Source organism: Hibiscus syriacus, unplaced genomic scaffold (genome assembly GCF_006381635.1).
Source record: "Hibiscus syriacus cultivar Baekdansim isolate YM2019G1 unplaced genomic scaffold, ASM638163v2 tig00008146_pilon, whole genome shotgun sequence".
Lineage (NCBI taxonomy): Eukaryota > Viridiplantae > Streptophyta > Magnoliopsida > Malvales > Malvaceae > Hibiscus > Hibiscus syriacus.
The window spans coordinates 45,546-72,035 of record NW_024062154.1 but is presented as its reverse complement, the minus strand read 5'-3'; the positions used below and the strand labels follow the sequence as shown (position 1 = coordinate 72,035).

Sequence of the window (26,490 nt, the reverse complement as noted above, 5' to 3'; positions counted from 1 at the left end):
AGATAAATTCGGGTTTACAATGGTGAATTTCTCTCGATTAATTCACATTGGTCAACGTTGATGGATGAATCATATGTATTTTCTTCTCAAGTGAAATAAGTATTTTACTGTCACGATCCAATGGATGATGGTTTGTATGTTGTGCTCTGTAATACTCCCAGAGATTTGATAGACATCGGGATGGAAGTAGAGATCACATTGAAACAAGATCATAATGTTTACCTCTAGTAGCACAAAACTTAAATGAAACTATCACTAATACAACACAATTTCAATGGGTTCGGGATGACGTTGATGAAGATATTTATGACAACTGACATTACATAAGAATGTCGTAAGATTTTATATCTTAATTTATTTGTTTATAATGTTATAACTTTTAACATTTTGTCTTTCAATATATTCATTAATTAAATCATTTTCTTATTACAAATGTTTGTTTATTACAGATATCATGCCGAGGAGAAAATTAAGTGATTTGCAGGTTGTTCGAGCTTCTGAAGAGCATGAACAAACAAATAATGAGGAATCGAATGCAGCTGACTCTTCCGAAGTTCCTATAACTGTTGAAGAAGCTGTAGAAATTCAAGGTAATCTTCGAAACTTTATTTAATAGTTTGTTCATTTTCAAAACTTACATTTAATAATTTCTTATATGGTTGAAAATGCTGGAACACGCAAGAGTAGAGACATACAATATTGAAGGAATTATACCAACTTCCTCCTGGGCACCATGTCAAAGTTTCAAGAAATGATGTCGGTCAACCTATTGGCCCAGAAACACGTCTTCTAGTTGGTTACTTAGGCATAGTTGGACGTAATGCTAATCTTTTCGATCAATTACGAGTCATGGTGCGAAATGCCTATAGTAACAAAAATCAGGCGTTGGATTTTGTTAAGGTAATAATGTCATTATAATAGATACTCTATAACAATTCAATACTAATTTATACTTACGTTGAACACTTATTTGCTGTATAGGAGAAATTTTCTTTAGAGGTCTCTGACGATTATGTGAAGCAATAGTTAGGGAAGAGATGGAGAGACCACAAGAGCTCATTAAAAAAGAAATACTTCAAGAATGATCTCAGCCTTGAAGAGAAGATACAAACTGTCTCACCTGGATGCTCAGGTACCAATGGGAAAATATAGTAAGATTTTGGAGTTCATAAAAAGGACATATGATATATTTTTAAAAATAATTTTAACGAATTATAAATCATCATTAAAAGTGGTTATTTGAAATTGTAGGATCAAGAGCATGTTGGTGTTGCTAGCAGGCAATAACAAAAGTTTACGCACATGGCTGGATTGAAGAGCTTTGCTTGTATAGCTAATGGGGAGGTATTATAGATTATTCACATAGTTATTTGTATTCCATGTACATACTAACTTTATATTAGTGGTACATTGTAGGAAAATACATCTGGTTCTAAAGTTGGTCGAATCCAACTCTTCGATATGACACATACAAAAAAGGATGACACTCCTATGACTGCTAAAGCTGCAGAAATTATGGTACGTTTATTGGATACAGTTTTTGAATTATGTTTTATTTATATCTGTAGCATGATATATTTATTTGAATTAATTATTTACTTTATTATTAGGAAAATTGAGAGAGAAAAGGGTGGAGTATCAAGCTATGACTTCGAGTCAAGGTCTTGTTAATGAGGATGACATTGAAAACCAAGCTATTAATGACATTTTGGGTCCTGAAAGATATGGTCGGGTGCGCTGTCAAGGATCATTTGTTACTCCCACCAAATATTTGGATCCAGTTCATCTCAGTACATGTCATCACAGTCTCAGTCTACCCAATTAGAAGTTAGTCGTTTAAAACAAAAATTGGCTGAAATGGATCAACAAATGGCTAAAGTGAAAGCCAAAATGAAGCAAGGGAAGCAGAAAGAGCAGCAGGGAAGCACAGAGAGAAGCAGCCGCAACATAGAGAGAAGCAACTGCATCATAGAGAGAAGCAGCATATCAGCAGAAACATCAAGAATTTGAAAAATGACTCGATGATATGATGCAGATGTTACAGAAAACGCAACATCATAATCCATCATCATAGTCTCATTTATGTTATCAATAGTCTGTTAATGTTATTGAACCGTGTTTAACTGAATTGATATTACGTTAATGAAAACTTTTATTTATTATATTGGATTTGATGTTGCTTATTATAGATATAGAGTTTGATGTTATTGATGTCATGTTTGTTGGATAATGGAACAAATTGAAAAAAAATAGATTTGGGGTAATCGAAGAAAATATTTAAATTGTTTAAATTTTGTGTTCTTTAGCGCGTTTGTAAAAAACGCCGCTAAATATCAAAAACAATACCGGCGTTTGTAACAAAAAATGCCGCTATATACCATACTTTTTTGCGGTATTTGTATTCGAAAAACGCCGCGAAATATCTAAACCTTTTGAGGCGTTTATAAAAACGCCGTTATATACGTACGCATTTTACGGCGTTTGTAGGAAAAACGCCGCTAAATCTCAACACCTATTGCGGCATTTGTGGGAAAAACGCCGCTAAATCTCGACACCTATTGCGGTGTTTATCTCAATCTCAACACCTATTGCGGTGTTTGTTGGACAAACGTCGCTATATCTCGTTACCTATTGCGGCGTTTTTTGTTATCAAATGCCGCGAACTTTAGCGACGCTATTTTCCCCAGCGCTTTTTGCGGCGTTTGTCATATTGCCGCAAGTGTTTTTTGAGGCGCTTAAAAACGCTGCTATAGTAAAAAAAAGTCACAAATGTACAGTTTTGTTGTAGTGGCTCTTTTAATAAATATTTTTAATTATTTATTTAAAATTATATAATAATATAAAACAATAAAAAATATTAATAATGCTATTATTTACAAATAATAATTTTTTATTCAATTAACTGATATATCATTCCAACTAAAAACCTAATAATAATATAAATGTAGATGAAAGAAAACAAAGTCAAAATTCGAAAAAAATTCACGTCATGTTAAAATACATAAAGTTAACTCTCGTAGTGGGGCGATTGTTTTGCTCCTAACCCTAAACTATTTTTTCCTCTCAATTATAAGGTTTCAATTATAAATAATTTGAATAACCTGCGTCGTATACTTGACTTTAGTAGATGAATTTCCTAGCATAAATCTTTTACATAAATAAAGATCGAACTGAAAACCTTATTTAAGTGATATCAAGTTACTTACCTCTTTAATCAATTTCTATTTATATCTACCCTAAACTATTAGGTTTCGAATAGTTTAACCAACATCACATGATATATTTAATGCATGTATATCACATTTCTAAGTATTTTTGACTGATTTAATAATGTGGGTTGGGTTTATTTTTTATAATTCATACGATTTTTTTTTTGTTTGGAAAACATAGATAGATATACGAATTTGTGGTTTGGGTGGTTGTTTTGGCAGAAATGTGAAAAACACGTTAGCAGGGTCACATGCAAAAACTTTGTATTTACCTGCAGTTACAATTGTTTTAATTTGGTTAATTTTGAAATTGCATTGGGAAGTACGTCGTAACTCATAAACTATATGATGATAATAATAAATAGCTAACAGTCAAAAGACACATACGAGAGAGTAATAACTTTTGTCCTTTGCTGGCCAAGAATTTACTTTGCACAGAATAATTGTGCTCTTTTAATTTACTAAGATGAATATTTGTGCAGTATATTCTTCCTTCTAATTAATGCCCTTAAATTACCAACCCTTATCCTTTATTTATTACTAATAATATTAAATGGAGAAACTGGATATACAAACTATTTTGATTAAGTTTAAGGGATTATAAACTAATATCTATTTTAATTACTTCCAATCATTTGATAATAAATACTTAATTATTTTTGTAATTATTAGTGCTCGAATCTATAATATTTATAAACATTAACGATTTTTTTGACTATTGAAATAATTTAGTTCATGATAATATACAAATTTTGAATCTTGGAAAATAATTTCAAAATGTATATAATCATTAATCAGTTGAGTGTCTTCTTTAAATACTTTCTCATCGTTCTTGTTTTTCTAAAACGTATACCAATTATAATTTTTTATTATGATTTGATTATTCAATTATTTTTTAAATTATATTTAATATTTAGTTTATTTTAGTCACCTATCGTTAAAAAATTAACAAAACTGTTGACATAATATTTTTCTATGGTGATGTGACATTACCTTATGATGACACATTAGTGTTACCATTAATTTTTAACAGTGGATTACTAAAATGAAACCAAAACTAAATGTTAAGTATGATTTTGAAAAAATAGTTGAGTGACCAAAATGGAACAAAAATGATAATTAAGATACTAAACATGTAGGTTATTGTATTATTTTTAACATTTTTAAACATCAGTGGTTATGACTGGATCAAGGGATGTTAGGTGCGGTCATACTCTTCGGAAGTTTTAAATTCTTTTATATTTTAATTTTACACATTTTTTACGCAAATAAAAACTGCTAGTCTTATTAAAAAAAGAGAAAATATCTAAAATTACAATGAATGACTTACAAGTATAAGTATAAACTAAACATATAATTAGGATATTTTCTTATAAGCGAAACTAGCCAATTGAGATCATACAAGGACTATACACGGAAATGGGTAAAAACTCAAACAAAAGATCGATGCAATAGATCTGACTACATTGACAAACGAATCACAACAGAAATGAAACTATTGAAAATTCACCGACAATCATAAATTAGAGTCAAGCGTCGTGAGACAACTATCTTTGAACGCAAACCGCGTATTCAAATACAATTCAAGAGTCCAAACAAAAAATCATAATAATAAATAAGTTGGATCTTGATTAGTCAAGATTATGTCAAATCTAACCTAAAAAATTAAATAAAAATAACAACCAGATGACTAAAATAAATAAATAAAAAAACGTGGGAAAAAAAACAAAAAACTTTAAAAATTTTAAGCTCCCATATCTTACATACATCCCTAACCATATCACATCATACACTTACTTTCTCTCTCTTATTGCATATCCCCGGTAAGTATACATGTTATAATACCCCCAAATAAAAACACCCCTTCAACATTGCAAACTCATTTCCACACCCCCTCCACTTTCTTTCTTCACCATCTCCTGCTCTATTTTCCCTTATTGCTTCATCTTTCAATGGCTCTCATGCTTGATAATTGTGGAGAGATATTGCTATCACTAGACTCTCAGAAATCAGTGCCAGCACCTTTCCTTACTAAGACCTATCAGCTAGTTGATGATCCCTCCACTGACCATATAGTTTCATGGGGTGAAGATGACACCACTTTCGTTGTTTGGAGGCCTCCTGAGTTTGCTCGTGATCTTCTTCCTAATTACTTCAAGCACAACAATTTCTCCAGCTTTGTCAGACAACTCAACACATATGTGATCAAAACTCAACCTTTTTACCCTTGCTGCTACTTTAATTTTTTGCCTTTAATGTCTGTGTACTGATCTGGGTTTTGGTTTATACTTTTATTAATGGCGTTAGGGTTTTAGGAAGATTGTACCAGATAGGTGGGAGTTCGCGAATGAGTTCTTCAAGAAAGGAGAGAGACACTTGCTTTGTGAGATCCATAGAAGAAAAACTGCTCAGCCACAAGTGGTAAACCACCAACACCACCACCATCATCAACAACAACAACAATTCCACCCACATTCTCCTATGGTTAATGCCCCTAGTTTCTTTCCATTTCCTACCCCCGTCAACATCTCTCCGGCTGACTCAGATGAACAAGTCAACTGGTGTGACTCGCCACCACTTTCTTCTCCGACTGGGGTCTCGGTTGTTAGCGGTGGCGGCTTTGGTGGAGGCTATAACAGCTCGGTCACAGCTTTATCAGAGGACAATGAGAGGCTAAGAAGAAGCAACAATTTGCTGATGTCTGAACTTGCCCATATGAAAAAACTTTACACTGATATTATCTACTTCGTTCAAAACCATGTTAAGCCGGTCAATCCAAGCAATTCATACTCTCCTTTACTTCCTTGTGGCCCTCCATCCTCTACTCCTTTTAACCAGCATCTTGGGTATTATCCCAGCAGTCCAAAGCAACAGGCTCAGGTTTTGAACTCTCTAACTGCAACATCACTGAGCTCCTTGACGATTCTTGAAGAACCAAGCAGCAACAGTTGCAGAACAAAGCTCTTTGGCGTGCCTTTACAATCCAAGAAGAGATTGAACCCGGAGTATGGTGCAGCTACCATGGAGACTAACAAGGCACGTATGGTATTGGAAAAAGATGATATAGGGTTGAATCTTATGCCTCCTTATACATGTTAGTTCCCTTTCATATCCATTCAAGAATATTTCATCTTCCTTTTTGAGTTTGTTCTTTAGTTTTTGCTTGTGACTCGTGTATATAATTTAAGTGTCTCCCCCACTAGCTAAGCCATATCAATGCAGGTGAGTTTTGGTAATAGTGAAGAAGATGAAAAGAAAGTTGAATATCACAGACACCATAAAACCTTTTTCTTTGATGTTTCTTCTTCAGCTCCTCATTGGTGCATTTATTGCTCATACTCTTCCTTTTCCCTTTATTCATGATTCTCATGTCTGTTACAGTTTCGTATATATACTTGAATTAATACAGGAGAGAGGAGACCCAGACTGAACCCTGAATACTTTCCTTTCAGATTCAAAATGAGGAAAGGGGGAAGGGGGAAGGGGAAAGGGAAAGCTGATCAAGTCTCTTATATAGCTACCTCATTGAAAATTTCTCTAGGGCTTTCTCTGATACTTCATTATGGATGATACGTACATCAATGCTTTTGATATTTACTAAAAAAACTCTTAAAAATGAAGGATATAACTCATAATCTCCATTATCATCAACCAGGCAAACAAAAAGAGAACCAAAGGAAAAAGAATCCAAAAGAGGGAGATAATCAATGAAAGAGAAATAAAAGAGAATGTGACTAAAAAATGTTGTATCAAAGGGTTCTATACTTCTTCCTGAGGGCCAGAAAACCTTTGTCTTTTCCTACTTTAAGTATCTGATTAGTGTTTTCAACACCATTGACTGGTACCTAAACAAAGGGCCATCGCCTCCCCCAAATATTCCTTTTATGGCTTTTTACTCATCACTTTGTCCAAAATCCCTATACAAGTAAAGCTTTAACATAAAGTTTGACTAGCCATTTCAACAGGCTCTTTGCATTTTATTGAATATAATTCTTCTGGTTATTTTGATGCAGTTATTAATTACCCAAGACAGAAAACTATGTGAGACAGTGATGAAAGTGTGAAAAGAAACATCTATTTTAGTCCCCCATGAGAGAGAGGGAGAGGCACACACATAAAAGTATCAATAACAATTCTTATGATATCTTTGTCGTCCCCATGATTTTCCCAAATAAATAAATAATAAAACCCTAAACCTATAGTATAACGTATAATCATATAAAGAAGCTTTTTTTATATATATATTTCCCTTTCGTGTTGCTTAACAGCCGTATTGGACTAAGAAAAATCATCTTTTTCTTCTTTTTATGCCCTTTTGAAAAATCCATTTTGTTTGACATACAACCCTTGCATATCTTTTGGCCCATCACTTTATTGACAATAGAATAACACTAATATACATAAGCATAATCACGAAATTATCCCTAATGTTTATATAAATTATCACTTTGGTTTATATTCTTATTTTTAAAACATTTTAACCTCCAATATTTTAATTTTTTTTATTAAAATACTTCATTTTAGAAGGAAATGGTTTGTTGACCAACATATGCTACTAACGTAATATTTTACATGTGTTTAATTGTTGACATGACACATGCCACATCATCACTATGACTGATGTGGTAGTGTCGAATCCAGAAATTTTTTTGAGAGCAGACATATATGTTAACAACATAAAAAAATTTAATGCGACGTGCACAAATAATATTCCAAGGGGACGTTCAATATAATAAGTAACTAATAAAAAAAATCAAATTTCAAGATGGATAAGTTCCACCCTCAACGACATGTGACTCCACCACATGTGAAAGATACTACATCATCACTATGGATGATGTGACCATGCCATGTAATCTCTTTGGTGACATAACAGATATCACATTATTAATTTAAGTAATGTGAGATATATTACATTAACAATTAATTATATATAAAAATAATATATCAGTAACATATATTGACTATCTATTAACTAAGAGTTTGTTTACTATACAGATATTTTAATTAAAAACTGAACGTTAGTGGTAAGATGATTAAAAAAATGGTCAAAACAATCATTTATACTATCGTTAAAAATTAATTTTTGTCGTGTATATATATATATATATAGAAAGGCGTTTGTATAGAGCTAATCAAATAAGTACTGTAAGGCTGCAATGATACATGAATGTGTGCCCATTTCTCTTCTTCTAACACCTACTTTTCTTCTCCATCAACTCCAATTTGTTGACCAAATAAAATTGAAAAGTAGATGGATATTTTAAGGTATGCAGCAGACATTACATTTAATAAATTTGAGATAATGCATTGTCAGAAGAACAACTAACGTTTTATGTTTAAAATTTTGAGTTCTGAAAAGGAAAACCTCTAGATTTAGCATTGGTTGAAATGAAGAAGGTGGGAAATGGCCAAAATGGGGTGTCAGTAATTTGTTTTAAGCTGAGATCTTATTATCAACAACAAATTATTTATAATAATTTACCATGTAACAACAAACTATACACACAAGTGATTGATTTAAAATAAAATGATTGTCGGATGATATTAGCTGAGACTGTCACACAATAGCGTGAGCCAATGCACATGGCTAGGCTAAATCCCACCTCTACAACGTATTATTTCTAAGCTGGAATATATAGATAAATCTCAAACTTTGTCCTTTCCGCTTCTATGGATGCTTGTTTTTATTCATTAAATGAATCGAATGCTGAGCGAATTATTCGTGAATCATTTGACGAAAAGTTTGTTTGTGTTCGTTTATTCATTAAAGGAACGAACATGAACAAGACTTTACGTTCGTTTAATTAAATAAATGAAAATGAACAAATAGCTCTTTGGTTCATTTACATTTGTGCATGTACGGTAATCTATTCGTTTATGTTCGTTTACCTTAATTCGTTTATATTCAACCCAATCTCCAAACCCGTTTAAAATATCAGGATCTAATAAATTTTAACCTTAAATCCATTAATATTTTAAAACTCATTTAATTTTAAACTCAAATATAAACCCTAAAATTATTTAAAAAGAAAAAACTATTCTCAAATATAAACTCAACTAATTTTATGTTCGTTTACGTTTATTTATAGTTGTTCGTTTGTTTGTTTTTTTTACCATTGTAAAGGACGAACATGAACAAAAAAATTGTTCGTTTGGTTGTTCTTATGCTTTAAGGCCCATTTAGGGTTCACACCTTATTAGGCTGAAGATAGCCTCGGACAGCCTCTTGTTTTGAAATATTTGGTCAAAGAAAATGCAAGGGTTAAGATGTTTAGATTTTAAATTAGTTTTTGAATCTCAAAATAATTTAACTTATTTAATGTTTAGTGTAAGACTTTGAAAATTACCATTAATGATGAAAGATATTCAATACTTGTAACATGTGAAGAACAAGAATTTTAATTTTTAAAGATGTACGAGAAACTAAGGCTGCTGAAGAGTGGAGCAAGTATATTTGACCGTTTGATCTAATTACTCATCTTTGTTTCCTCATATTTTTTTTAGGTTATGTGTCTTAGACCCACTAAGAGTACTCTCTTTCTTCCCCTCTCCTCTATGTAGGATTAGGATTAGGATTAGAATTATAATTTATCAAAAAATAAAATGAAATGAAATGAAATACCAGTCTAGTTCCACATACTTCATTTTAGTACGATGAACATGATTTGTAGGTGAGTTATATGCTTAACTCTTTTACTAATGATTTGATCCATATAACTTCACACATTGCATAGACTTGTCAACTTCACTTCTGTTGAAGAACATGATACTACACTATACTCTCTAGCTTTATGATATAAGATTTCCACCCAGAAATACATAATATCCAGATGTAGACTTTTTATCATCAACACTAGATCCCAAGCTAGAATCAGAGTACCCAACTACTTTAGGTAACAAGGATAAAACTTGAAATAGAAGCTCAGGGTATATAGTTCTTATAAGATATCCTAAGATGCATTTGACAACTTTCTATTGGGTTACTTTGTTTACAACATAGTGTATGTCGAGCCTAGTGCTACATTTATGCTGTAAAGCTCTTACCACTTGTCTGTACAAGGTGATATTTGAGAAGGGAACTCATGTCATAACCATTTTTACGGTGGAACAATTAAATATTGTTTTAAAAAAATGGTTACGACTTTAATTTAGAATTATTTGGTGATCTTGGATTAATTTGAATTAAATTGAAAGGAGTCGCCATCGGCCTTTGGGTTAGGTATGTCGAATACCTAAACGTCTTTTAAAAACAATTTTAAGAAAAATCATTTTTTAAGACAAAAATTGGTATGCGTTTACCAAAGATTCGATTAAAACGGGTTTGGGAGTCGGTTACAGTCAAGGAAGGATTAACACCCTTGAACTGCCCTTTCGATACCATTTTAATTTATCGGTTGTCTTAATTACGAAAATTAAAATTAAAATTAAAGACTTGATTCAAATTACTCGTTTAAAAGAAAATCCTTTTACTCGATAAGAGATCTTGAAAACATTAACTTAAAGGATTAAAATAACAAAAATAGAAACTTAAATGACTAAAATAAAATATCAAAAACTTAAGTATCAAAATCAGAAATAAATAAAACAAGAGATATGACATCGGTGATTAAATTAAAAATAATTAATCCTATGTGCCAAAAACGAAAAAAATAAAAATGCAGAGATTCATGTATAGAATGAAAAACACGCCTAAAATACAGGGATTAAACAGAAATTAAACCAAAAATATATAGCATGCATCAGAAATGGGTAAACTACAAAAACAGTACTTGCAGGTAATTATTTTAAAACACGCCAAACTTAAAGGATTTAAAGTGTAAGTTTCCCCTAAAGTTTTCTATAAATAACAATCTCATTTCATTTGTTTTTAAATTATTTTTAGAGAGAGAGGGTCTCCATTCTCTCTAGAAAACCGGCCAATTATCGGTGAATTACCTCTGTCGGTCGCCTGCTCCGTCGTCATCGGCCACTGTCGTCGGTGGCCGATGGTTACCAAATTTCACCAGGAGGTCTGTCTCAACCTCCCCGTCTTGGATCTGGGGTTGTTTTTGCGTGAATCGGCTTCGTTCGTCGTAAAAAGGCCAAAAACCGTTCAAATTTATTTTATTCGATCCAACACTGTCTGCCGTCCGATCGTCCTAATTTTTTAGTATGTTGTTCGTGTTGGTATTATACAACTTTTTACCATTCGGATCGTCGATCAGAGATCTCTATCACTGGCAAAAATCTGGAAGAATGTAAGAACTTTTTTGCCTTGTATTTTCTTTTATTTAGAACATATAGGATGTAAAAGAAAGAAATAATAATAATAATATGCTACTGGAACGAATGAAATAAAAAACAATATGTTGTTGTATCAATTTTCATTGGAAGAATTTTTGAGAGAAAAATCCCTTTTTACATTGCTTGGTTCGAATGAACCTCAAAACCGATAGCCTCATTTTTTTAATTAGACTCCCCTTTTTCATTTGAATCTCCTTTTTTTCTCCTCCCCTTTCATTATGTTCAAGACCTCCTTAAATAATTTTTTTCCTTTTGTTTTCAATCATCACCGAATGTCATTGTCCACTTTTTTCTTTGTCTTATTGCTTGCTTTTCTTTTTTCCTTTTGCTTGATTTCATTTTCCACCGAATCCCCTTGATTTATGGTTGATATCAAATGGGGTGTGGGCTCAGATTTATGTTTCTTTTTTATTTTGGGGTATTTGATTGCTTTCGATAGATTTAGAGTAGGTGGTCTGCAAAATTAAACACATATTATAAGTAAAAACAAATAATAATAATAATAATGATAATAAATAATAATAATGATAATAATAATAATAACATAATATATTTAATATGAATATTATTTTTTCGACCTAGACAAAAACGGGTGTCTACAACTACCCCTCTTTGCACATTCTTGTGTCAACAATAATAGGGCAAAGATGAAAAAGACAACCAATTTTTGTCTGATTCTTTTTTTTGTTGGAGAATAATTGTAATTGGGCTTCAGGTTGAGCATGGAATTGGGCCTTGGTATTCTTCTCGATTTAAAGACCTCGGCTTGAAAATTCTTCTGGAAGATAGTTCGTCGTTGCTACTATGCGATTGATATGCCTTCGAACTGATTGAAATCAAACTTGAAAATCCATGTTAACAGATAGTCCTTCTTGCCTTGAGTTATACTGTAAATTTGATATGTTCATGAGCTGAATATAATCGAACTCGAAGGTTTGCTGACAGATAGCTTTTCTCGCTTTATGTTATGCTGTAAATTTGATGTGCCTTTGAGCTGAATGTAATCGAACTCGAAGTTCTTGCTAGATAGATAGTTTTTCTCGACTTGAGCTATACTGTAAATTTAATGTGCCTTTGAGCTGAATGTAATCGAACTCGAAGGTCTTTGCTGATAGATAACCCTTCTCGCCTTGAGTTATGTTGTACTTGGCTGGGGAATAAACCCCTGTTGTTGTAGATGACTCATTTACTGTGAAATCAAGTCGATCTATTGAACATTATATCCTTCGTCGTGAAGTTGAAATTGTGGATGGCTCATTCGCCGTGAAGTTAAGCTTTGAGTTGGATATTCTTCGTTGTGAAGTTGAAATCCAAGAATTGTTTTACCAAATTTGTTTTGAGCTGGATATCATTCGTCGTGAAGTTGAAATCCAATCTTGAGTAAGTTTCACCAAATTGGCTTTGAGTTTGATATCCTTCGTTGTGAAGTTGAAATCCAAGGGTTGAATTGCTGCTTGTGGGCACAATATCCTTAGTCGTGAAATTGAAATCATGGATGGCTCATTCATTGTGAAGTTGAGCTTTGAATTGGATATCCTTCATCATGAAGTTGAAATCCAAGGGTTGTATGCTGCTTGTGGGCACGATATCATTCGTTGTGAAGTTGAAATCGTGGATGGCTCATTCGTTGTGAAGTTGAACTTTGAATTGAATATCCTTCGTCATGAAGTTGAAATCCAAGGGGTACATTGCTGCTTGTGGGCACGATATCCTTCGTCGTGAAGTTGAAATTGTGGATGGATCATTCGTTGTGAAGTTAAACTTTGAATTGGATATCATTCGTTGTGAAGTTGAAATCCAAATTGGTTTTGAGTTGAATATCATTCGTCGTGAAGTTGAAATCCAATCTTGAGTAAATTATGTCACTTCGAGTTCAATATCCTTCGTTGTGAAGTTGAAATTGACTCTGAATGAAACTGGAAAGTTATTTGTTGACAGTCGCCCCTTCGCTGTGAAGTTGAGCAACCACCATCAATTTCTGAATGTGCTTTTGAATCGAGTATCTTTCATCTTGAAGTTGAAATTTGACTCTAAAAGCTACAAAAATTATGTATGCTAAAAATGATAAATGTGATGCTCTTAAGTATGTCTAAGATGCATGCAACATGAATTAATTCTGATTTATCTCTTGGATGGAGCCTTATTCTTTGTTTGCTTGTTCTTGTATGTGGAAGAAAGGCCTTTGGAAGATTGATATTTGCATCAGGGTGTTAAATCCCCAAAGATGCCCCAAAATTCGATGTTGAATCTCTAAAAATGCCCCAACATTTGAGGTTGAATCTTCAAATATGCCCCCATTGTTCATCATTTCTTGCTTCAACATTGATTCTAAACATGAGCTTTATGCCTTAGAGTCACATGTCAAAACCAAGATCCACTCTAGAGATATTGTCTTGTTTGAAAAGTGTTTGTTCTTCTTCTTTTATTTTCAAGATCTGAGAATATCAATTAGAAGAGTTTTGAAAAATGTTTGATCAAAAGTTTTGAAAATATTGCCCCTTTCTTGGTTTCATAATTGAGACGAATCATAAAACTAGAGTTCATTGGATATCAAAGAATTAATTACATTGTTAACCCTTCAATAAATTATAGCTATTTGACAAATGTCAAGATCAAAGCTATCTTTGGGAAATGGTTAAGTAAGGAAATGATAAAAAGTCTCAGGTTATTGAGTTTGGTCAAAGGTTTGGCATTTTTGTTTATTTGATGCTCAATGGTTTGATGGGGTAGCTTGTATGCTCCTCTACTTGAAGTGTTCTCGACTCCCAACTTTCATGATCACACTCGGATTGTGCGATGTCTTATCAAGGAATTTGTGAGATCGTCTCACCTGCACAATTTTTATATTCGAGCCACCTTTTTAGGTTTTCAACTCGAATCCTCCTTTGGTTTCAAGACGTCATTCAGAATTTACGTCTTGAACCCGTCTTTGTTATTTTTCTCTATCATGCATTAAATATTTTAGAAAACTTTTTTGCAAATAAAGATTAATCCTGATGGGCGCGATGAAATCTGAAGATAATCTCTTCTGTTTAGAAATCCACGTATGATTAGAAGGAACTTTTAAGGCACGTAACGTAGGCCATGGTTCATGGTTATGAAAGAAAATGATAAATAGGCCAAACAAGTGTTTCAGGGTATTGAAACAAGGATCAATTAATTTTGATGCATTCAATCATGTTTTGCTCAATTTGAATATGCTCGTATGTGTTTCTCTTGATTTTCTCTAGATGCTCCATGATCTTCGAGTGAAGTGATTCTGGGAATGATTGTGCTTGATCAATCTCATAATTTGAATCTCGACGTGTCATTTGAATCGAGAGAATCTTTGCATATGCGTTTGTCTTCTTTTTTTTCACTTTTCCTTTGTTTTTCTCTCTGTTTTTTGCTCTTTTTTTCTCTTTTTGTTCTGATTGGATCTTCGCACTTGGCACTTGATTCACCTTTTAGTATCTCTTTGGATTGAAGTCTTCACTCATGTGAGCAAATTTCTTCCACCTTGCCCCCCAGTGTGGAGGGTGATCCTTGGTTGGGGTTAAATCAGAAGAAAATACTATAGGCTCAAAAGGGGACAACAAGGGATATATATATATATGGATAAATGAAACAAAGTCGTTCATCATCTTATACAAAGAAGTCCTCGCAGAAGAGGTATCCCCAGGGGGATAGATTTTCAGAATTAATTTTATTCACATGAAAACAATGTAATTAATGCACGATATAATTATTTCGAATGAATTCTTCATTCTGCTTCTTCCTCCCAACATATCTCAATGTTCAGGCTCCCTGCGAGATACCCCAAGTTGTGTCTTAGAATAATGCTTATGTACAAATGAACAACTTAATGCCTTAGTCAATTTTGAGTCTAAAAAGACAATGGTGTGACTTTATTAACTCAAAGAAAGGTATGGATATAACTCATTGTGTATCTAAAAGATAAAAACAATGTTCAAAAATTTCAAAGGGAGGTAATGTCAAAATTTGGTCTTTTGGTAATGACAATGAGTTATTTTGGGTAAAGAATTAAGGTATTTTATTTTGGGGTTTTAGACAGGACAAGAGAGGTCTAATTTTGCCATATGTCAAAAATCTATAATTCTTGAAGAATTAAAAGAATCTTTAATTCGTTTAATATTCAAAGAACTAAAGATTAAAATTCATTCCATTATTCCACTTTAGAAGGTAGCATAAATTTAGTTTTTTAGCAGATTAAGCAAACATGAAAGATCAAAAACGTGTTCAAACAAAACAATGCTCTAAGTGCAAATGGTAGATGCAATGCCCCCTTCTTCGATTGTCTATGCCCCTGAGTCTATCAGGTTTTGGATTTTGCGTTTTAGTGCCTTACAATTATCAGAGGAATGTCTAGAGCTTCCTATTTGGTAATCACACACAGCTTCAACATCGTAGCCCTTAGGATATAGGGACTCTTTTCTCAAATCGTCATGGCAGGCTTAGTCCTACAAGCAGCTGATCAGGCTCCCGTTGTAGTGATTTCAGTTTTTTCTTTAATTGTTAAAATCTTGCTTCCATGTGGTATAATGTGGTTAAGACCACTTCATCGAATCCTCCATGAAGAAATTTCATGTTTATGAAAATGCTTAAAAATGAAATGTAGATGCAAAATGCAAAAATGCATGAAATGTTTGAGGCATTGATTTGAAAACATGCCTGTTATTATAAATAATCTTTATTGGGACAAAAGCGTTTTATCTTTTAAGATACAAAAATATCAAAGGTATATTCTGACTAAATCCTCTAGACCCCGAGCGACTTCTAACAGGTTGACTAATCCTCTGCCTTTGTCTGTCATTGGTTAAATACCCTTTCAACCGCTCTAGCTTCTCTGGCTGAACCGTGCAAGTGTTGAGCTGCTTTTTGTACTTGTTCCAAGAAGTCTCGAATGACTACATCTTGGATTTCATCTTTTATTGAACTTGTTCCCGACGAATACATCATTGGAGGCTTCCATTGATAGGAGTTATTTAAGTTCATGTGCTTGTTTCTTGAATTTGTCAATAATGGCCTCCAATTTCATCTATCATTTTGCTCTTGTTGTCTTTGAAGAGACTCTCCAGGTCAGTAACCTTTTTCTCATCTTGCCCCTCCAACATTTGCCAACCTATGTTTGGAAAATTGACTTTTGATGTACTTGATTGTGGGACCACGTCTTGAATGTGACACATAATTACCTTGCAGATTGTCCTCTTTTTCCTTCTGAGTCTTTTCTGACCATAGTCGGACCTCTGCGTTTTTTACCTCTTGTATTACAACCCCTTTGTCCATTAATGCAAATTATTTAGGTTTAACAAACACGTTTTAGTGGATCAACACCTCTTTCAAATGATGCAAATAATAAAAATAAAATTAAAGAGAACAAAAATGGAAATAGTTAGTGAGGTAAGGTAAAGATAATAATCAAAACAATAATGAAAATAAAAGAATCCTACCCCCACATGATATCTACCCCAAATGCTTATTATTCCTACTCGGACATGATCTCTATCATGCATACTAATTTCAAGCAAATCCTAACCGCGTATTTGTCTAGTTCACATGCTCTGAATAGAAAATAAAGCAGGAAATAATCTCAAACCAATATAGGGTTTGAAATGAGGTTTTAGGGTGGGCTCTAATTCCTTGTAGTATCCCGGTTTAGGTTATAAAGAAGGTACCCGAGTTCTCCTTGCTGGTGCCCCCTTGGGATTGCCAGACCCTTAGTCCTAAGCCCATTACAAGCTTATGTGGACTAAGTTAAACTCGAGAGGATACATTCCCTCATGTCTGTGCGATGAATAAATTCACACGAAGATATAATGTATATGAATTCCGAAGGTTACTTGCTAGGCCTGTGCGGAGAATAAATTCTCATGAAGGCGTCACTTTCACCCCCACATAAAAGGGTTCGGAGCTCGGGTATAGAGCCAGAGATGAAAACTTTGAAAATATGAAATCACTAAAAAAAGTCGGTACAACTATTTATTTGAAAAGATAATCAAAAGTAAACAATAAGAATCGAATATTAATATTATTTTTTCAACCCAGACAAAAACATGTGTCTACAACTCCATCAAAGGTTGAGAGTTGAGGTGTGGTAATCAATAGAGTCGGTGTAGAGGTGGAATTAACCATATTTGTTTTCTTCAAGAGATCTACAATATGCTTCCTTTGACTAGAATGAGGCCTTTGTTGACTCACTTAACTTCCATACCCAAGAAAAAACTAACATCTCCCAAATCCTTTAAAGAAAAAATAGTATTGATTTTTTTAGTAACATCATTGACTTGTTCTATATCTCAACTTGTTACCATTGTATTGTCTACATAAATCATGATGTAAACTTGTTTTCTCTTAACAATCGATAATAAAGGGATGTGTCTACTTGAAAGACCGTAAAATTCAAATCATTAACAAGACACGTCTTGAACTTGTTAAACCATACTTGTGGAGCTTGTTTGAGATTATAAAATGACTTGCATAACTTATATACCAAAGGTTTTACATCAACATCACACTTTTCAAATCCTAATGGTTGATCGACGTAGACTTTTTCGGATAGGCTTTCGTTGAGAAATGTGTTATCCACATCTATCTATCTGTGTCGGTCTTTTGGTTTTCTCAATTTTGTTACTAAGCCCTAACCATGTGTTCAAATTTGGGGTACAATTATTGTACTTCGAGTCGATCATACGCAAGATGCCACAAGGAATTGTGTATCAATATCAATCGTAAATATGTTGATCGGACTAGGAGTTGAGATTTCAGATATTGAATTGTTATAGAAGATGGAAAATGGAACATTGATGTTGATAGAACTATGAAAGTCAACTCTTTCAGTCAAATAAATTAGTTTTATATATGGAGCTGTAATGTCTGATTGTTTAGTGACATACGCTTGATTGGAGAATTTGCAGAAAACCAGTGGGACATAATTTGTAATCATTTTAAGCGAAATAAAGTTCATTTGATCTGGAACAGAAATCTTGCAAGTTTCTCTGAAGCAAGTGACCAATGATTAAAATAACATAGAATTCCTAAGGCTAATTTGATCTGGTAATCCTTTAGCTGAGACTGGACATTCGTTGGATTCCTGCTGAAACTGTTGTTTGAACATAGTAACTTTTAATGACAGGGATAACGAGGCTTAACAGCACAATGACCATTTTGTTATCTTTCGATAATGTTAGTGATTCTTTTATTATTTTGAAACTTCATAGGAAAAAGATAAATTTAATCATACTACAATGACCCATTTGTATAACTTACCCTATATCTTTCGATAATGTTAGTGATTCTTTTATTATTTTTGAAACTTCATAGGAAAAAGATAAATTTAATCATACTACAATGACCCATTTGTATAACTTACCCTATAAAACTAGATATAAAAAAAAGGGTAAACTACACATTTAGTACTCTAACTATCACTTTTGTTCCATTTTTGTCGCTCAACGTTTTTTTTAAATCATGCTTAACGTTTAGTTTTGGTTTTCATTTTGGTTATCTACCATTAAAAAATAAACAAAACTATTGACATGACATTTTTTTTATGATGATGTAGCATTACCTTATGGTGACACATCAGCATCACTATTATGTTTATAACGGTGAGTGACTAAAATGAAATCAAAACTGAAAATTATGTATGATTTTGAAAACAAACGATAGTTAGGTGACCATAAAGGAACTAAAGTGATAGTTTGGTTACGAAACGTGTAGTTTACGCTTAAAAATGAAACGCCATCGTTTCAGTTCCAAACGATCTAACTTTTGTCACCCTCTTTTTTGCAAGCCTCTCCTCCCTTGTACCCAAAACCCTAGGGGGGGGGGGGAATGCAAAACCCCAGTGCTATTGATAGTTGTTAGGAGCCGGAACCGGAACCGAAACCGAAACGAAACTCCTAAGTTAAAAGAAAAGAAAAAAAAAGCAAGTTTGCCAATAACAATGAATGTAGTAATAGCATCATCTTCAATCGATGGCGGCATAGGTTGCTGGGACCTACAAACAGGGGCGGAGCAACTCCGTTACAAGACTTGTGCCTCACCTCCCCACGGTCTTGCCTCCATAGGTTGCTGTTTCCTCGCCTGCTCTCAACTTCGCGACCCCTCCGCCACCTCCGGCCACGTCCTTTATTGGTCTTGGTCCAAGGTTTGCTCTTTATAACCACCCAAACTCTTCCATTCTTTTCCCAAACATTCTCATCTTCATGTTATCATTTCTTTTACAGCCTCAAGCGCAAGTTAAAAGCTTTCCCGCGGAACCTATTAAACCGCTTGCTGCTAATAGCGAAGGTAGTTATATTGTTGGTGGAGGTTCATCTGGCGACATTTACTTCTGGGAGGTAAAGTTCAATTCCTTTGTTTACTTTTTAGCCTTTTATTTTTAATTGAAGCTAATCTTTTTGGGTGGTTTTTGTTTCACTATTTAGGTTGCTTCGGGTAGGTTATTAAAGAAATGGCACGCTCATTATAGGGCAGTTACATGCTTAGTTTTCTCCGAGGATGATTCAGTCCTCATTTCTGGGTCAGAGGATGGATGTGTTAGAGTTTGGTCGCTTTTCATGTACATTTTCCTTGTTCTGATCCTTATTCCTATGATCAATTATGTTTGCATATCTTATTTGATTATTGTGGTTACTAATTGTAAATAGTTTGTGCTTTTGATGTTTATTGTAAATTAGGATATTTGATAATGTTAGACAGCAGCAGGCAAGTCATCTTTATGAGTATAGTTTTACTGAACATACTCTGCGAATAACGGATATCGTTATGGGTTATGGTGGATGGAATGCAATTATTGTGTCGGCTTCTGAGGACCGCACGTGTAAGGTTTGTTCTGCTTTTGGTTGAAAGCCCAAATGAATGCTTTGTGTTCACAGATTGGTAATTAGATTGTTATTCTGGACTATGCATTAGACTGAAAAGATGGAAGCATTAGGTGGAAAGTCTTTGCATCACCCAATGTATCTATTCTATTATACTCTTTTTATCAGTAAATGTGTTTTTGGACTGGTAACAACTACGGAGTGCTCCCTTTATCAAGGGATACTTTCTGATTGTGAGATTATTGGTCTGAGTTATATGTTAAAGCATTTGCTTAGCATGAATTGAATATTAATCCATGTTGTAACTAACGTGAGTTGCCTGAGCATCTAATGCATTAGAATCAAACTAAAGCATTTGCTAAGCATTATAGTTCACAATTTCTTTGTCGTTATGACTAAACAATCATGCTTGTAATAGAACCTTATTTTATGGAATACCTATTGACTCATTTTTAAGTACGTAGTGTATTTGTGCTGCAGCTTTTGGGCTGGTATATGGCATTAGCCGTATGTTCACTAGATCCTTATTAAAGAGTTCCTTATTTAATGTGCATTGCTAATAGGTATGGAGCTTATCCAGGGGAAGATTATTAAGAAATGTTGTGTTTCCTTCCATCATTGATGCAATTGCTATAGACCCTGGTGAACATGTTTTCTATGCTGGCAGTCGAGATGGTAAAATTTATATTGCTGCACTTAATGCTGAAAGTCCCCCAAGCAACAATTATGGATTGCACATCATCGGTTCACTAACTGATCAAAGGTGTTATTTTGTTATGTTCAGACAATCTTTACAGTATTCTCAAGTGATTCTGGCAGGATAGCCTATGTTGGTTTCCTTCGAATCACTTTATACTTTCTTTTAGTTCTTAAAGAGGTGCTGTGGTCTCTGCTCTTATCTGTTGAAACCACTCACTGTTTGATTGCACAGCATCAAATCCAAAAACTAATCCCTTAGGTTGAAGGTGGATTTTATAGATACTTATGATAGTTATGCATCAAAAACAAATGTAATAAAGGAAAAGTTGTGGTGAATGATAGTTAATATTGCATGTCCCTTTCTAAATTTTAAAAGGTTTCTTGTTACCTCTTAAGTCTTACCCTTTTTATAACAGTTTTATTATCTTATTTTTGGACAGTAAGCCTGTTACTTGCTTGGCATATAGTGCAGAAGGAAATTTGCTATTATCCGGATCAGAGGATGGCATGGTTCGAGTTTGGGATGTGAAAACCAAAAACATTATTCGCATGTTCCGACATTCCAAAGGTATCATTTAAACAACTAGAAATGTTTACTTTCTTCTACTGATGGCACTGATCAGATTGTGCACTTTTAATTTTGGGTTCAATTTCTACGCACACTTGGTCCATCTTTTCATCTTGTTTAAAACATATGTCATATAAAAATACAGATTCTGTTTCTTCACGTCTACTTCTAATCCAGGCTGCATGCATGAATAGATTAATACCATCTTAGAGGGGAAAAAGTAAGAAATATGAACTGCCTTCTATTGAGCAATTTGAGCTTTTGTTTTGTTTGTATTTTTGTATATTGTGCTTCATTCTTGTATTTGGCGTGGCTTTCCTTTTCATTTTCCTACAATAGCTTCACATGATCTTTATTATGTACATCCAAAGCATGTAACTGATGTTCATCAATATTCAGGCCCTGTGAACAATATTCTCATTGTTAGACTACCATACCCTTTCACTCGGACCGAATCAAAAGTGCAAGCTTCCTCAAGAAGGCACGAATCACTCCGGCCTCCTCTAGAAAAATATGCAAATTCAAGCGATGAAGACATGGATAACAAGGCTATCATTGCACTCCCGGATACGATAGACCTCCCTTCATACCTCAGTTCTCAGCTAATCAATGATCACGTTAAACAGCTTCAGGTTTTCTTTACTGCTTATTGCACGATCATGGACAATGTAATTATTGTGGTTTCGGTTTCTCATACTCGTTACTGCTTTGATATCAAGCACCATGGTGGCCATCTGTATAATTTTCTTACCATTACTGGCTTGTGATCATTTGACATTCATATATTTAATATTCCCTAAACTCTGAGAGCCTTGTCTAATAGACTCCTGTCACCCCATTGTTTGCAGCAACAAGGATCTTCAGCCGCGGCTGAAATGGAAGTGAAGAGACTGAAGCTTGACGGCCAACGATCTATGGAGATGTTTCAGCAATTGAAAAAAGTTTATGACAACTTGCAGGAATTCTGCGTCAATGAGCTCTTAGATGGACAAGCAATGGAAGGATCCAAAGGGAACTAAGTCATTCACAGTTTGAATGAACAGACCACCAAGCTTTCATTTCAAATATTCCTTGTTGAATTTAGTTTTCATCTAGCTAGTTTCGTAATATCTTGATAAATTACACAAGAATCTCATAACAAAATTTTGTACCTTAAATGTGTAGCATTCTGGAAAAACTATTTAGGTTCAAGACAGATGATCAAATGTTCATATATTGAGTAATGTTCCTCGTATGCATTCGGGAGTTTCTGTGGCAACAAAACTACAGAAGTGAGTTTGAGTCTAAATTAGTTGGATTTATCATCTAATTTGACACATTGGGGTATATATTTAAAAAGATGGTGCATCATGGGCTTTCAAGTATGTGATTGACGTACATAATTGTGCTTAATTAATAGTGCTAATCAAATACAGAAACCAGCCATAAGATAATCATTAATTATTTGCATACAAGATCATGAAGTTGGATTATGAGCGTAAAGATAAATGACTTGAGACTCAAGATAACTTTATTTGCCTAATAATTATTAATTCAGTGAATATGTTTGACAATTTCAAAGGGTTTGCAGATCTCTGATGAAATTTCAAGGGGGTAGGGCCGAGGAAATAAAAGCAACATTTTGATGGGTCGGGCAATGGTGGCGTGCGGCATGACAAACCCTAAAGGTGCGTTTGGTTCACGGAATGTAAGATTACCTCTGGGAATAGGATTACCGGAATGTAACATTACCTAACACATTACTGGGAATGTTACATTACTGTGTTTGGTTTGTTTGGCAGTAATGTAAGATTACAGTGTTTGGTTGAAAGAATAAAAGATTATTGGAATGTATATTTTACCAAATTATCTTATTCTATATTTTAAAACAAGTGAATTCTAAATATTTAAATAAAAATTATTTATATAAAAATTCATCGATAATATATTTAAATAAAAATTATTTCTATAAAAATTCATCGATAATATATTTAAATAAAAATTATTTCTATAAAAATTCATCGATAATATATTACTTTATTATTTAAATATATCATGTATTATTTTAATTTTAATTAATATTAAATTTTACATAATTTATCTAAAAATATATTAACATTTTACATCAACATTTAACTAAATGCTCAATATTAGGGATTTTTAACTTTCACTATGATATTAATCGACAGTGACGATGATTCCATTGGCTTTCTAGGAATTCGACTTCACATACGGTCCAGCTTGGCATTGCATTGTGGGAACTAGCAGCGGTTCATACATGATGCATTCACTGGAGGTTTCTTGTATTTTTCAATCAACAAGGTTTACATACTTCTCTCCAAGACTGCTGTGAGTACATATGTGATGCATTCAATCAACAAGCGCGTTTGGGAATGTAAGATTTCAACAGATTTGTGTATTCTACACAGTTCTTGTGCTGGTAACAAATTTACAAAATTTCCATTTTGAAGTTAAATGTACAACTACATAGTGCAGAAGTGATAAACATGTCTATTTTTTTCGGTTCATAAGTGTACTTGTTTGGTTCCCAAAAGAAATCGCATTGCTTAAGCAAACTGATGTTTTTATTAAGGTTAGCTACATCTCCAGAGGCAGAGTTATGGAGATGGATTGCTTACAAAGATTTTGAGCGAGAAGCCTTCAAGTTCTTGTCTTTTCCAACTTTAAGTCTTCTTTCAACAGGATCATAATTCCTATCGGATCACATACAATAAATCAAATAATCCAATCATAATAACATACTAATCATGTCAGGGAGGAAAGATTCAAAAACTGATAGGAAAAATACTTATTCATGATTCCATAATTTACATAATCACAATACCGTTTCAGCCATTGTAAGAACTCCAAATTGTCCAAAGGTCTACCTTTAACAAGTTTATTGACTTCAATATGCTGCAAATGGCAGAATTACGGGTATCATATTTGAACTAATTCAGGAAAACCATTAGGAAATCTAACTCGTAGAGAACTATTCATGTGGAGGCATATGCTCAATTGCCAACAGTAATGAACAACACATGTTGACCTCAAATCTTAATTCATGAGAGGTGTAGTGTAAGCTTCAACTCCTATAAAAGCATCTAAATAGTACCATCCATTTTTATGCCAAAAGCAAAATTTTAGATATCCCTCGATGCCATTATGACACTTTTTATATTTTCCCACAATCTCGTTTCGGCCTACTACCGAAAGAAGTGCAATTCACATGAGAGCTAACCCACTCTCTGCTTCCTTTTTTTAGGTTTTCAGTAACCCATATGCAAACCGATGTGATGAAGGATACTGAAGGTGCATTTCTTTAATTCTTTTAAAACGTGTAGTAAAAAAACAGACAAACTACATATGTTAGCCATTGAAAGAGATTTAATTACCTTGTCAATTTTCAACTTGTTGAATATTTTGGATCATATCATATTCTGTTTTTACATCAAAATTCACCTGCATTCCAATTAAAATCACGGAAAATTATTTTCACGAGGAAAATTAATTAAGAAAACAATGCAGGCACGATGAATAAAGCGAGCTAATTCACCTTGTGCATTGGCACAACTCCTGGATAGGTCATATCTATCAACTGACATTGTATAGCACCAGAGGCAGCCTGGAAGCAAATAGTTATTTAAACTGAAGATAAGTAATGAATGTCAAGATATAAGAGAATACATTTAATAGAGTGGTAATATCATATTACATCCGCACGACCTTCAAGATCAAGCTCGAGTCAAATACCTAAGTCAAGCTACAAAACAAACATGAGTTTCTTGTCTTTGTTTTGCAGTTTGACTTAGCTGTTTGAGTCAAGTTTTATCGAGTAAGGCTGCACAAATCGCGACAATTACTAAGGAAACCTCAAACCAACCATAGACTGAAATGTCAAAATACACATATCATCACCCACTTTTGATCCTAATGTAAATTCCATGTGCTCTCATGTTATCCTAATTAAGATGCCATCAGGCATCAAGCAGGGCAGTATAATAACTTGGAAATAGACATAATAACATAGTCATTGGTCTCAGCATTATCCTAATCTACAAAAGCAAGAAAAGGAAGAATGTTCCCAAAATTATTTCTCGGCTTCTGGCTGTATCAGAGGAATTACTGAAGTATAAATAAAAATATTTCAAAATAAGGTTCGAAAAAGGTAAAATTATTAACATATTACAAGTACCATTTCTCTACCATGGAAAAAGAACAAGGGAAACCCAACACTTTTCAAGTAAATCAAAGATTAACAAAAGAAATAAATTCAAACATCAGTAAACCTTAAACAAAATTCCAATATGAAAATTTATTAGGATGGGCCAAAACAATCCCATTTTAATGAAGAAAATATAAACCCATTTCAAACTTCAAAGCATTCTCTCCATTCTCCGTTAAAATTAACCAGAAAAAGGAGGCAAAAGTGTTCATTTCTAGTAAGAACAAAATGAAACAATCCTACATTGGCATATACAATGCATGAGAAGGCCATCAAATTCAGGAAAAAAAAACAACAATAATTAATAAAGAAACAAGAATTACCCATAGAAAAGAATAATTTAGCATATATTAATAAAAAAGTTTACTTCTTCAATGTGAGAGAGATTGAGCTGAAGCCCGCTATTGATCCACATTAAAATCTCATTTCTTCCAACAAAGTAAGCACTATCCATCATACCTATATTCGTCGCCATTTCTCTCTGCTTCCTTTACTGCTATTGTTTTTATATTTTGTTTGAGCTTATCAAATTATAAACAAAAACCAGAGAAGCTATGGGTATTAAGAAGGAAAGATTAAGGCGAAATCCAAGGGGAGGGCTTTTGAAAATGATGTTCAAATTTGGATTTTTATTGAATTATTTAGAAAAAGAAAACAGAAAGAAATGGATGGCTGAATTGAATTTTCAACGTCAAAACA

General features: G+C 33.5%; 2 protein-coding genes and 1 pseudogene across 2 annotated transcripts; 2 read left to right on the top strand and 1 right to left on the bottom strand.

Moving 5' to 3' along the window:
- The first annotated feature begins 5,089 nt into the window (after positions 1-5,089).
- On the top strand, positions 5,090-6,475 carry LOC120202083 (heat stress transcription factor B-4-like). Its single transcript, XM_039202565.1, has 2 exons — positions 5,090-5,410; positions 5,517-6,475. The coding sequence occupies exons 1-2, from the start codon at positions 5,162-5,164 to the stop codon at positions 6,306-6,308; spliced, it is 1,041 nt and encodes a 346-aa protein (XP_039058496.1). The 5' UTR covers positions 5,090-5,161; the 3' UTR covers positions 6,309-6,475.
- A 12,844-nt stretch (positions 6,476-19,319) lies between these two features.
- Positions 19,320-22,807, top strand: LOC120202082 (protein ROOT INITIATION DEFECTIVE 3-like). Its single transcript, XM_039202564.1, has 9 exons — positions 19,320-19,644; positions 19,724-19,837; positions 19,925-20,058; positions 20,177-20,324; positions 20,884-21,083; positions 21,460-21,587; positions 21,987-22,219; positions 22,436-22,608; positions 22,687-22,807. The coding sequence occupies exons 1-8, from the start codon at positions 19,441-19,443 to the stop codon at positions 22,604-22,606; spliced, it is 1,332 nt and encodes a 443-aa protein (XP_039058495.1). The 5' UTR covers positions 19,320-19,440; the 3' UTR covers positions 22,607-22,608; positions 22,687-22,807.
- A 1,394-nt stretch (positions 22,808-24,201) lies between these two features.
- On the bottom strand, positions 24,202-26,266 carry LOC120202077 (annotated as a pseudogene).
- Between the last annotated feature and the right edge of the window lie 224 nt (positions 26,267-26,490).

Coding starts and splice junctions, on each gene's coding strand:
- LOC120202083 (XM_039202565.1), top strand. CDS start 5,162: ATGGCTCTCATGCTTGATAATTGTGGAGAGATATTGCTATCACTAGAC. Junction 5,411..5,516: donor TCAGACAACTCAACACATAT/GTGATCAAAACT, acceptor TAATGGCGTTAG/GGTTTTAGGAAGATTGTACC.
- LOC120202082 (XM_039202564.1), top strand. CDS start 19,441: ATGAATGTAGTAATAGCATCATCTTCAATCGATGGCGGCATAGGTTGC. Junction 19,838..19,924: donor GCGACATTTACTTCTGGGAG/GTAAAGTTCAAT, acceptor TTCACTATTTAG/GTTGCTTCGGGTAGGTTATT. Junction 20,059..20,176: donor AGAGTTTGGTCGCTTTTCAT/GTACATTTTCCT, acceptor ATTGTAAATTAG/GATATTTGATAATGTTAGAC.